The sequence below is a fragment of the Temnothorax curvispinosus genome, unplaced genomic scaffold (assembly GCF_003070985.1).
Source record: "Temnothorax curvispinosus isolate PA1 unplaced genomic scaffold, ASM307098v1 QBEX01015652.1, whole genome shotgun sequence".
Taxonomy (NCBI): domain Eukaryota; kingdom Metazoa; phylum Arthropoda; class Insecta; order Hymenoptera; family Formicidae; genus Temnothorax; species Temnothorax curvispinosus.
In genome coordinates, this window is record NW_020225432.1 from 103,976 (window position 1) to 117,265 (window position 13,290).

The window sequence follows — 13,290 nt, forward strand, 5'->3', positions numbered from 1 at the left end:
TTAGCGAGCCAGTGATTATTACGATCTTTTTTTTCGTCCCAAATCGTCCTCGACGAGTGAAACCTCGAATCGAAGTTTTAATTAATAATAACAGCACAAACCTCATTTTTTCTACTTCGAAATTTAAGATTACTTTTAATTAAAGGTATTTTTTATTTCTATTAATGTAAAAGTTTTATTCATCGTTGCTGTTTCTTTCAGAATCGACCGACGTCGCTCTTGTCCTCCTCTAAGTATAATTTTTCAGGGTGCTACTAACAGATGATTGAATGCGCTCTCTGTTTCAGATCGGTCGAAGGATTCGACAGGATCCCAAGGTCTAGCGAGCTATCCGCTACGGCACAGAAAAAAATCGGATATGTACCGCGCACGCAGAATGCTAATGTCGATGCTAAATGCTTTTGTGAGAGCGAGAGCATTGTTGATTGTCGTGACGTGCGTCGAGACGGTTATTCAAGACGGCTTTCTTCCTTCCGTTTCAGGTCTCCACACGTGCTGCGAATGCCAGAAAACGTACAAGTCGCGGATGGCCCTGAACCGGCACGTGCGAGAGGAATGCGGCAGAATCTTGTATACCTGTCCGTACTGTCGCAACATCATGCCAATGAAGTTCAATCTATTGAATCACCTGAAGAAGGAGCACGGTTGCTAAGATTTAACTCGACGAGTGATTGCCGAAGAGACAATTCTCTCTACTCGCTTCGCGATCGTATCGATTCTCACGTTAATACCGCTTATCTACGAACGAGCGAAACTCTTTTGAAGTTCGAGTGGCAAAACGTGACACTTGTTTACAGTACAACGCTGTGAACGATTAAGAGTAACATTTGTGTTCAAACTTGCTGCGTTTCACAATTGTAATGTTAAGAAAAAATGGTTCGAGAGATATTCTTCAGTGCTTTGTGCCGCGAAAAATTTATGAAATTTCATATGTTGTGTAAAACGAGTTTATTATTAACACAGATATGCAACGTTATATATTATTAAATGATTATCTAAGGTGTATGATTGTAGAAACTATAATACACATTTTTTCTGAAATATGGAATATTAATATATTATTTATATTTATAATAGATTTTTGTGACAATGTTTTTTTTCTATTTTGAATTAAGTTTTTTGATCGATTAATCGAGAGTAACTTTTTCTGGTAAACACTCGTTTTTATTTTTATAGACTAATGAAATTCCGCGAGTGATTTGTTTATCCAATCAACACAATTGTGCACATGTCATTTTCACTACACTGTAAAATTTTTTTTCTGTAAAATACTTTTCGTAAAATTTAATTGTTCTGTACTTGTTTTCAATATCATCTAGATTGAGAATTAAAGCGAATGATATTTGAGAAGAACTTTTACAAATCCAAAAATTTTCAATAAATACATATTCATTGTTTGCATTTTTATTAAAAAAACATCGAGAACTTCTTTGCATATAAAAGTTATGAGAGATCTATTTGTTAAATGGCAAACAAATAACTGTCTACAGTGACAAAAATGTTTAAAGATGTAGTAATTATGTGATGTCAAGATTAATAATAAGGGAATACTAATGAGTGCATGAGAGAGTTCGATTATGTTTATCGCAAGTTTATATTTTGCTTTGTCATTTGTTTCGTGCTTATTCTGTCTTCGTCTTTAACAATTACATAACCCGGTCTATGCCGATAGGAACGGCTGGACTATTTGCAAGAAGAATATGAAGAAAATACACAAGTAAAAATATGGAAGGTGCGTAGATCGAGGCTTTCCGTGTGCGCTCTTCTCCCCTAGTGTGTTTTTACGAAATAAACATTAACATACTTGGGTAATAATGAGAGGATTGGTCGTTGATATTCGACTTTAAACTATTTGAAATTTCCATGCTTCTCCAAAATAATTCCGAGTCAAATTAAAATCGAATATAAATAAAATTCTGACATAGGTATTATCTGAAATAAACATCTCAGAGTAGTATTTATGATTAATGTCTGAAAAATTTTCTGTTCATAATTTAATTTTGATTTTTGCACTACGTTAAACGTTGTTATGCTCGATAAAAAATCAAATGCTTAAGCTTCATTTGTTATGCGATATTTCATAAATTATCAGATATGTCATTTAGTGTTAATCGTAACGAGAGTATAATCGGGGAAACATACAATTGATTATTTTTTTGTAAATCCGCAAAGATGAAGTTCATGAAGAAATAACATCCTGGCGAATATGAGCGACCATCGAAATGAATAGTCAATCTAAGCGATTTGGAATAACCCGGACATGTAATTTTTCTTTGCAGGCTACCTCCCTGGGAATCAGACCAACCTGCACACCTGCAGGAAATGCGGAAACATGTACGTGTATTACAGCTCGTTGACGAGACACATGAGGGAGGAATGCGGGAAAGCGCCGAAATATCAATGCCTATATTGCCCAAAGAGATCCAAGTTACATTGCAACCTGTTGAAGCACATGCGAACGAAGCACGGTTTTGAGCAGGGCTGAGAGCACCGGAAGCGGACGGTGCGGGTGGTGGTGACAGAGTCGGAGAACGACACAACGAGGACGAGACCAAAGCTGAATTCGAAATATATGAGATTGATAGCAATTTTTCTATGAACACCTAATTTTACCCAGCGTAACACAAATTAAAACGCTTACAGCTCTACGAAGTTACATTCGCATTTCAAGCGCTCGCGTGCACTTTGTGTCCACCCTTTGGTAGCCGCATAATCTTCGTAAGACGCGGGTTGTAAAATAGTGTTGAATTTTTACGTGATTGCAATGATATTACGAATGCCTTTGTAAATAAATATGTAGACTCTGATGTGTATAAAACCGATACGCACCATTACTCTTAAGCTTCGAGAAATTTAATTGTGTTTCACACGTTTAACTCTGAAGTGCCAAATGGTTTGTAAAAAGAGAATACGGACAATTACTCTCTCTATTTTTGATGAGATCTCTGTCTTGATAAACGAATCGAAAGCTATAACTGTTATTTTTGCGAGAAATAATGCCTTTTTTATATTACTATGTTTCATTATAGAGAAATACCAAACGTACTTGTTGTATTAATTGCCAAATTAAAGAGTTGCAAATCTAAGAACAAGTTTTTCTATTATATTATTGTTACGGTATTAAAAGCGGGATTATGCATGCATAATGTAACACGATAAAGCTAGTATGTCATTGATCACCTAGATTTATTATATCATTTCTATTGTTTAAGCTGTTAACGTTAACCACGTTCAATATAATCTACTAATGTGCTTTTAACTTTTAAAAAGTGGATTAGTTTGTTTCCTTGTAGAACGACCGCTCTAAAGACACTAATTAAACTTGCATAATCCCGCAGTGTTTATTTACTGTAGTTTGAACATTCAAAAACTGATTATTTCTTCTTTGTGTCACTAGCTCTACAATCTACATATATTATCAATCTATTGGTCGAACAAAAGAGATCAAGTTATGTACACGGGAGGCACGGTGCGATGATAATTAATCGAGCCGAGACCTGTTCACGTTTGCCCGAAAGACATTGATGTTTCTTGCGTGTCCTGATTGAGAAGTCGCTGACGAACCTACGTGTTGCTTTCTTTTTCAGACTGCAACACCTGTCTGGCCTGCTCGAAGACGTATAAGTGGAAGAAATCGCTGCACCGGCACGTGCGCGAGAGCCCGGAATGCTGGCCGATCCTTCTCACTTCCGGCAACGGCGAGTTCATTCGGCAGATCCAGTATAAGATGTTGTACAATACCAAGAATTGAATGGACCGAGTTTGCAATTTCAATTGACTAATTGTAAGACCTTCCGATGGCACGAATTGTCTTTATTGTTATATTTGGAATATTTTTTATAAAAATAAATCTTATTTTATTGTGGCACGATTATGCCGTTGATGTACCTTATTATCGCCTGCGAGCACATAAAATGGATAAGTCATCGTTTATTAATAAAACGACATTTTTATTATTGTTCCTTTTCCCGTAGATTTTATTAATCGAAGAAATAATTTGATAATAAGTATCTACATATTAAGAATTATATTTTTTACACGTATGGTTATATGTATAGAATATATTCTGTACATATAAAAAGGGCATTTTTGGGAGCGCTTTTAATTTTTATGAATTGTTAATTTATATTGTACTTATTATTTAATCTTGTTCGAAGACTTGAATTTGAGAGTGTGCCAGTGATAGAATTTAATTTATTTAATTTTTTCCGTCCACACCGTTCGTATGCACAATAACGCATAAAAAGGCAGAAATAACTTAAATTATGATCTCATTATGCCGTTTTCTCCAAAATATAAGCGTTTTTCTGGGGAAAAACCACGCAATTATCCTAATCCCAAAATGTTATACATATAAAACATATGTATAATATTCCCGTATCTGCACATTTATTTAAGTGACTTTATCTTAATGGGCGTGATTAATGTGTATTAAACATGCCTATTAGGATGATAAGTATATAAAGTACATATATTAATGTTTTAGCGTTTTTAACATGTTTGACAGCATCGAAATCAAACTTTAATCCTCCTTCATCGAAAAGTCTTTTTTTCAGCAAGATAGATAACCGTGAATACACAAAGTGAAAAAAAAAAGAAAAACACGGTTTTTCCGAATCCACATATCCTGTACGCTATCATTGTCGCTCCCTGATGAGACGTTATCATTAACACGATAATTTTTCACAGATTACACGCCGAGCTCGGATCTTAGCGTTTGACAAATTATTAGAACGTAACTATTCCCGCGGTGGATCTCCTCTCCTACAATTTAGTCTAAATCTTTTGGTTCAGCAGGGCTTGGGTCAACCGTTTCACCGGAAACTCCGCTAACTGAAGCCTACTATACATCCCCTACGATCATCGTTCGCAAGTTATCAGAACAAGCACTAAGATATCGTCTGTGGCACTTTGTTTCAGGTCCGGCTGCCGGACACGCCGTCGTTCTCAAGAAGCCTTTTCCTTGCATGTACTGCGAACGCAGTTACAAGAATAAGAGCTCGCTGAATCGCCACGTGCAATACAACTGTTTTGAATACGGAGAAATGGTCGATGAATGGGCCCGATCTGCCTGGAAGAAAGACTGTTAACCAAGAGAAGCCTACCCAAGCATATGCTCCTCGTACACGAGTTTTGACCGAGTTAGAAAGTTAGAAAGAGACACAAAGATAAAGAAAGATGATTCTTTAGTTTTTTTTTTTTTCTAATGTTCGTCTGTCGAGTATCGACAGATCGAGTTCAGTTGCGTTTGTTCGATCGAAGCAAACAAGTAAAATAAATAGATTGTATTTTCGTCAATTTGTCTTCTTTCACGGGTACTCCAAAATTTATGTATAATACGTATATAATAATATATGTATAGTTGCCGATATATACCTTTCTTATAAATACACGTATGCATGTATACGTGTATCAACATTATATACCGTATTGTATTATATAAATCCTCGAGTGTACATGAAAAAACCAATCGTTTCTTCTTTCGATCTTGACTTGGTGGTTCAACGCGGGATCATTCTACGTCGTCGCATCTTGTTTTTGGGTATCTTGTTTGGAGGGTTGGTGTCTTCTCACTCGAGGTGGAAAGGCTGGAACATGAGGAGGGGCTACGCTAATTTACGAAAGTAAATTCGAACGAAATATACCACTGACTTGACAAACATCCTGTCCGTTGTGAATATATGTTTCAGAAAGAATACCGTTTATATATATATGAATTGAAATGTAATGATTTTGGAGAGCCTCTTCTCTCATCCATCATTCCCGCCTCACGCAGTTTATCTCACGCCTCTTCACACAGCCACATATCCTTGGCAAAATTTGATCCTGGGCGCACTTATCTTCGGGCTATTGGCTGATACATTGTGTGTTGGGTTGGTTACGGGTTTAATCTCACTGATCTCTACCAATCGCATACAAACACATCTCGTGGAGAAACATCTCTTGTCCCACCTATCTTCTTCCTTTATCCCTCCTTATCCTTTCCGTGCGTTTTGTCGTCAAGTGAAATCGTTATCTATGGCCATTTTTACGCTCTTCGAGTCAAATCATGCTTGACTCGTGGCAAAACTACTTTACAAAGAAGATAATAGTTCAGAATTAATTTTTAGATGCAATTTTTAAAAATTCTCTGTCGGAGAAAAACGAACAAAACGCGTTTGCCTGTATAAATATACATTGAGTCTATTTAATACAATAGACAGAGTAGCGGAATTACTTTGCTACGTCGTCAAAAGCATGATCTTGACTGAAGCGAATGACGATAATAACGACGAACTCTCGGCACGCGGAAGTCCACGGAAGCGTTCATTCATCGTACGAAGTCACATTTCCCCCGATACCGCCGTGTAACCGCGCGAGATACCGAGCGGGCGAGCGAGCCAGCAAGCTGACTGTATTTTTCAAAATTTAATCTCTTTACCACCTTCGCGCCCCCGCCGGCGCTGGGTACCTGTTACAGGCATGGGCACGCTACTGTCCCTGCTGCATTCCGACCTCAAGCGGCAACAACCGTCGACGAAGAAGGGCAGCTACCGTGCGTCCGCACCGACGATGATGACGCGGGCCAACATCGCCATGGCGAACAGACGTGCCAGCAACAGCAACGTCGCCGGCGGTGACAACAGCTACGACGATAGCAGCGGCGGCGACAACAGCGGCGGCCGCGCCGCGTCTGCCCGCGAGGTCGTATTCCCGGATTCGTTCGAGGTGCTGCCGCGGCCGCACGACCTCAGCGTCGTCTTCATGGCCGGGGTGCCGCACGAGCAGCAGAGGAAGTTCCGCTGCCGTTTCTGCGGCAAGGGCTACCGCTGGAAGAGCACGATGCGTCGCCACGAGACGGTGGAGTGCGGCGGTAAGCCGCCGGCCTTCCAGTGCCCGGAATGCCCGTACAAAGCGCGACAACGTGGAAATCTGACTGTGCACTTTAAGCGGCATCATCAAAAGATGGGCTACGACGAAGGCTCTTCAGCATCTTAATTATCTTTACCGCGGAGATGGAGAAACTACCTCGGCATTGAACAAATGCGAGGTTCAAGCTCTTCGGGGGAGCTCTTGAGAGCCCCTCGAATTTTCGCGACTTTTTTCTTTGACCCTCTTCGAGCCGATTCTATGATAAACGGCAACTCGCGATTTAAAGATCATTGAACTGGATGGGCTTGCGCGAGATATTCGATTGATGATCCTAACTTGGACTTGAACAGCGCGATTTGATTCGCGAAATTGAACTTCTAACTATTATTAATTCTGTAGGTAATTGTGTACTTAACTTAAATACTCACTTGGGCTTCTAACGTGATTTTAAGAGAACGACATAACATCTTAATGGTACGTTTCAAAGAGAAATAAATCAATCATTCTGTGCGATAAAATATGTACCGCACATTCGGAATATTCGAGTTATCTTTTATGACTGGAATATACCTTCCTTATTTTGAATTGAAATAGTTTGATTAATGATTTTTAAATGGTATTTTTTTTCTTTCTTTCTATTTTCACTCTAACATTTGACAAATGAACTCTTATCCGCGTGATATTACTAACGTACAGAGGGTTAAAGTTAAAGAGCTGCGTATATATTAAATCCGATCCAATGTAAAAATGTTCATTTTTTTTTGTATTTTACTGATAACAGAACTTGATGACATATATTATGAAATTTTGACTCGTCTTATAGATCTGCTAGTGTTTAAAGCTACTACTATAAAATGAGAGATTTGAGACAGACACATATTAATTTTCTAATATTTGCGCGAATATTTGCGCAAATCATTTAACGAGCCTCGTGAAAACGTCTCCGAAAATTTTGCAAAACTCGAACAAATATTTTTCAGATAAATATTAAATAGATACTTTTTTTAAAGCATTTTTTTTTTACCGCACCTCAAACCATCAGAGAAGTCAGCGATTTTTCGTTTACCTCGCTTTTACGCGGATTCGAAATTTACATGGTACTTTTGACAAATACCCGTAATCTCATTTTTATTTAACGCCGCGATTAACACGAAACGTGGCCGTCCGATCTTGAATTTTTTGTACGTTTTGTAACTTCCATGTAAGATGAGAAATGGACAGTCGTACTCAGAAATGCGTGGCGAGATTACGGGCCAAAGCGTTTCAATTTATTTGTAAGATATTGGGTTACTTAAGGAACTTAGAAGAACATTATTGGTTTAATTTTACTTGCTGGGGATTGGTGATAAATTGTAGTTAATAGCTCGCGTAACTCTGCTGCTTTAATTTGTAAGCTCACGTGATCGCATTTTTACTGTGCACGGCGTAAATAATTTGTCATCTAGAATCTATCGCTATAATATCGCCGCAGTTGTTTTGCACAAGACTTATAGTGCGAGGAAATAAATGATAGTATTAATATTCTCATCTAATTTATTAAGATTCGCGCAAGGATATCATATACTACAGTGACTCACGAAACCGATCAAATCATATTATTACTGTTACAAATTTCTTTTGAAAATTCGTGAACGAAAATGTGTAACAAGAGCATACTCGTAGATATTTGTTTGTTATATTATACTGATATTGAAAAGCCATTTTCGTTGTTTGCTTTCTTTAAATCAGTTAGACGTAGATAATTGGTGTATAGTACATTTGATCATCGTCGTGATACACAGGATGTCGCATTTTAATTGCATAGCTCGAATATCTTGTAAATGACGTATTTTCTTAGAAAACGTTTCAAACAAAATTTGTATCTTAAAAAAAAAAGGTGCATAACATTATATTGTACATTGCATATTTCTTTACGCAAATCTTAAGAAGCAAGTCAGAATATTTTTATTATTATTTTATCGCACTGTATGCCACCAAAGAAATCTCACGACTAAAGCATTCCGAGATTTGTTTCTCAAAAATCGCGAGTACATTCCAACAACAGTAGCAAATTATATTTCGAAATATAGGTACAATATTCTTTGTATTTTCTTTTATATATATATATACAAAAGAAAATACAAAGAATATTTCTATAAGTTGGAAGCGGTTCTTTTCTATAAATTTCGACAGTCATGATTATTTGACACATTCCGCGTGAAATGCGTGGAATACGATGAGATTGGAAGAAATATAATCGCGAAGAAAAATTGACACAATATTAAAGGTACACATAACTGGAAACGATCCGATAATGTCGGTGAAACTTAGATTTTTAAGAATCTATCGATCAAATATAGCGTGTCTCGTCAGTATTTTTGTATGCTACGAGACATGTAGCTCACGGGCTAGGCCTCTTTTTCGTTAAGCACCGAAGAAGAAAACTGGTTCAAGATTTTCAGTTTGTTTCTCATAATATGACTGTCATCCGTCATCTATAATTTTATAGACATATTTTATTCGAAAGATAAACAGAGGATTTCCAAAGTGCCTTCGACGAGAATTCGACAAATGGAGATGCAAACCGAACTCGCGCATTCGTTACTGGTGGTGTTTGCGAAACAATCTTCAGAAGATTACCTGAGAGCATTTAGGCGCTTATGCTAGACAATAATTATCTGTTATTCCAGATGATTCGCCCGTGACCGCGAGTACGAACGTGAGAATGAATTATTCGCACATGTATCTTACATAGCAGAGAGATACTACGGTTGATTCGCGTTGACCATTGTTAACATTTTTAATAGGATGGCGTGTTGGGGCGATGGATTAGAAAGATTCAATTTTACCAAAACATCACTACATAATATATTTATATAATGTACAGCGTAATTCAGCAAACGCGACAGAAAGATTTACGTTACGTATCCGATAAAGTACAAAGATCCGCATTTCGCAATTGCTTCGCGCGTATCTCAAGCCGTGTCCAAGCTAAGCAAACGAGCGCGAACAAGCACGAATGAATAACTAGCTTCAACGAAGGCAGGCCAAAATATTTGCGATTGAAGCAATTTGTTTATTCGCGTTTGTTCGCGCTCGTTCGTTTCGCCCGGCTGTAGACAGCGTAAAGGAAGATTAGTAACGCAATCGACTTCGAAATCGGAAAATATGATTAACGCATTATAATAATGTTAAAGATCACTTGTACGTTTATGCGAATTTACGAGCGCAGCCTGCAAAGAGGTCGATCGCGCGAACGGGTTCATCTCACGATCCTAGGGATTGTTGTCCGTGTGTGCCTCTTATTTAATATATATATTCTCTTTATGCAGCGATGATTTCTGATATTTACATTTCACCTTTACTCCTTCCGCATTATTTAATATAGTATTTAATTCAGACAACCTTCCAGTACGGATCGATGGGATCGATCTGCTTGTCGCGCCGCGCGGACCATACTCATAGATTTATATAAATGTCTCTTTTCCATTTTTTTATACACGTTTATACACTTATACATATACATACATATATATATATATATGTATAATAGAAATATGTATATAGGATGTTTACTAAAAATTATTGCAATTTCTTTCATCTGCGGGCTCTTCGATACGTCTCAAAGTGAAAGTTTCAGTAGTATTTAAATATTTGTTAATTTTTAACTGCGAGTCATTAAAAGAATTTTGATCTGTTCTTTTTTCGTGATCCAATTTTTAGATCTGGCAAAATCGAATGCTTCATTTTAGAATAATTTAAAATAAACTCTACTTTATTCTGGAGGATGTCGAGAGATTCAAGACACAATTGCTTCACCGACAAAATTGTGAAAGGATGTTGTTCAAACAAGTTTTCGTCGGGTGGGGATTTCTCTCGGATTGATCGGAGAATCCGTAGATATTGAGAGAAATGGCAACTTTGGGTGCATGTAAACAGATACGTTGAAAGAAAGAGAGATGCCAAGAAAAAGAACGAAAGTAACGTCGAGAGTCGACGCGCGTCCGGCCACGGGACGTACGTCAGTATTTTTGATATCAGTATTTGCGAAACGCGCTCGCGTCTCTACCTGCCTGCCTGCCTGCGAGATGATGCGGGGGTATACTCGTTGCACATCTCTACCCATAGCTCTTAACCATGATCCTCATCATGGATGCCGATACGATTCGGCGGAGTTTTGTCCGCCACCGCGTAGTCGATCGTCCGAGATCGGCCTCGTTATTCCGAGACTCTTGTTACCGAACCCTTAATATCACTTAATATTTAAGTTACACGTTTTATATGTTTTTCTCGCCAATTTTTCCGTCTCTCTTTTTAGTCCTCGCTTAGGGTTTTAAGCGTTTAGGGTTTTAATCGAGCAAAAAGGGGGCGAGGCGAGGGGGCGACTTGAACCAATATCGCAACGCTTTCCCCCTTTCGTTGCGCCTCGGTATTTCTAATATTTAATTTCATATTTTTAATTCTATCTTTCTTTTTCTCTTTTCTTTATTTGGAAGGTTTTAAGCGGAAGAATGTCTATCTCTGTCATAATGGTATCTTTTATATTAATTAATATTATAACTATTATTATTAATATTATTAATAAAGAAATATTCTTTATTCCGGGTTATTTTTTAAAATCGAGTTGTTTATTTTTTTCACCCGAAACTCACCTCTTTCACTCTTTATTAGCAATAACAATTTTATGTATTACTTGTTAGTCAGTCTTTTTGATCATTGATAACTTTATTATACAATTAGAAATGAAGTTAAGTACGTCAGAAATTGATAAAAAAATTATTTCAGATCTTCAATGAAAATTTTTTAGAATTTATAAAAAGTATATTTATAAATCAACTGTCAGAAATAACTTTTTAATATAACATATCTCTCTTTGCGAAGAATTGCTTGTTATTGTATTGATTGTCTTACGCTAAATAAAATATTTTCTTACAACAAATACGCATCAAAATGATATTTCACGTTACTCAACATAAAAAAATATAGAAAACAAATAAATGTCAAATGGTATATGTCGTCTTGTTGTCGTAAAAGGGTTAAGCACCAAGTAAACTTCGTTCCATGGTAATTTCTTTGCTTATTTTTCTAGTTTATTCATATTTACGAATTTGCGAGCAACAGGATGTCTCCGCGCGTGACTATCTTTTCCCGAGTGGCAATCAGCGTTCTAACCGACACCGATCTAACCAATGAATGTTTATGCTTTCAGCGATCTACCAGCAAAGCAACATCGTCCAAGTGTACCCGTGTGACACCTGCAACAGGCAATACCGCAGAATGATCTCCCTGCAACGTCACAAAAGGCTCGAGTGCGGTAAGGAGGCCAAGTTCGAATGTAAGACGTGCCGTGCCAAGTTCAAGCACAAGCACAGTCTGCTGAGGCATTACAACGTTCACATGTTCGACATCACGAGCTGGTCGACGAACGAGGAGATGTCCGCTTGACAGGCAAAACAACAGAGGCTCGTGAGAAAGCAACCACGGCAAAATTGCAAAAATTTTCGAACCGTTGAACAGCCTCGAGTTCATAATACAGCAGAGATATAAAATTGATATATGTTAATTCTCTCTCACACGTGAATAATTAATAGATAGAAACGATCGATGTAAAAATAGTGAGATATTTTTATTTTTTTTTCCAAAAAGTTAGGAAATGTGCAACTATAAACGACAATGAATTACAAATTATATTTGAATGCGTTATCTCAGGCTAGTTACTCGGAGTTTTTGAGTTTCTTACTTCTGTATTTATTTACAGTATTTTCTATTACTAAAATACAGCTATATACTAATTTAGAAACATTATTATTAGACGTTATTTTTAGTTAACTTCTTTTTTGTAGAAATAATAAAATGGTCGTAATAAAAAAATTATTACGAGATAAATATCAAATAATAATATATAAAAATATACTATTTTTAGGTTCCTAAGAATGTTGTTAATGCCTGTTTTGTTAAACGCTAAAATAATATAGAAAGCGATACTAATTGATGAGTGTTAACTGTAGATATTTGTTGGCGATATTTTGAATCCAAAACAAATCGTGAAGCGAGATTCTATTGCGCTTATCGCATTTTGTGGCAGAATAGTCTAAAAAATAGTCTATGTCTATATATATGTTGCATCTTAAAAACTAAACTAGTCGATACTAGTCAATCCTTTCTCTCTTCTGAATAGATGAAAAATAAAATTTTAAACCGATTACCGAACTCGAAATATTAATATTGATAATTAAATATTAATAACTCGAAATAAGCTTAGGATTGTCTAATATTTAAAATAATCGCTTGAAATGGAATGTTTATCGCAAGATCAATCTTAATAGCGCGCGTATCAATCCGAATCGATTCAATGTAACGTGAATAATAATATCTATAACTTATAGTTGTTATTAGTTTTAGTGCAATACAAATTTTCTATATTTTTTCTCGCTTATATCAGATTTCGGTGCGCTAATT

General features: G+C 36.8%; 2 protein-coding genes across 2 annotated transcripts; both read left to right on the forward strand.

Annotated features, from left to right (window-relative positions):
- Positions 1–6: 6 nt before the first annotated feature.
- Positions 7–1,043, forward strand: LOC112465941 (transcription factor grauzone-like). Its single transcript, XM_025033751.1, has 2 exons — positions 7–403; positions 483–1,043. Exons 1-2 carry the CDS (start codon positions 262–264, stop codon positions 650–652), a joined length of 312 nt encoding a protein of 103 aa, XP_024889519.1. The 5' UTR covers positions 7–261; the 3' UTR covers positions 653–1,043.
- Positions 1,044–5,085: 4,042 nt separating this feature from the next.
- Positions 5,086–8,920, forward strand: LOC112465942 (zinc finger protein 524-like). The gene has a single exon (XM_025033752.1). It carries the CDS (start codon positions 6,463–6,465, stop codon positions 6,976–6,978), a length of 516 nt encoding a protein of 171 aa, XP_024889520.1. The 5' UTR covers positions 5,086–6,462; the 3' UTR covers positions 6,979–8,920.
- The last annotated feature ends 4,370 nt before the right edge of the window (positions 8,921–13,290 follow it).

What these genes read in the sequence shown, in the direction of transcription:
- LOC112465941 (XM_025033751.1), top strand. Translation starts at nt 262, where the DNA reads ATGATTGAATGCGCTCTCTGTTTCAGATCGGTCGAAGGATTCGACAGG. An exon ending in TGTCGATGCTAAATGCTTTT is followed by an intron (nt 404 to 482) that starts GTGAGAGCGAGA and finishes CTTCCGTTTCAG; the next exon opens with GTCTCCACACGTGCTGCGAA.
- LOC112465942 (XM_025033752.1), top strand. Translation starts at nt 6,463, where the DNA reads ATGGGCACGCTACTGTCCCTGCTGCATTCCGACCTCAAGCGGCAACAA.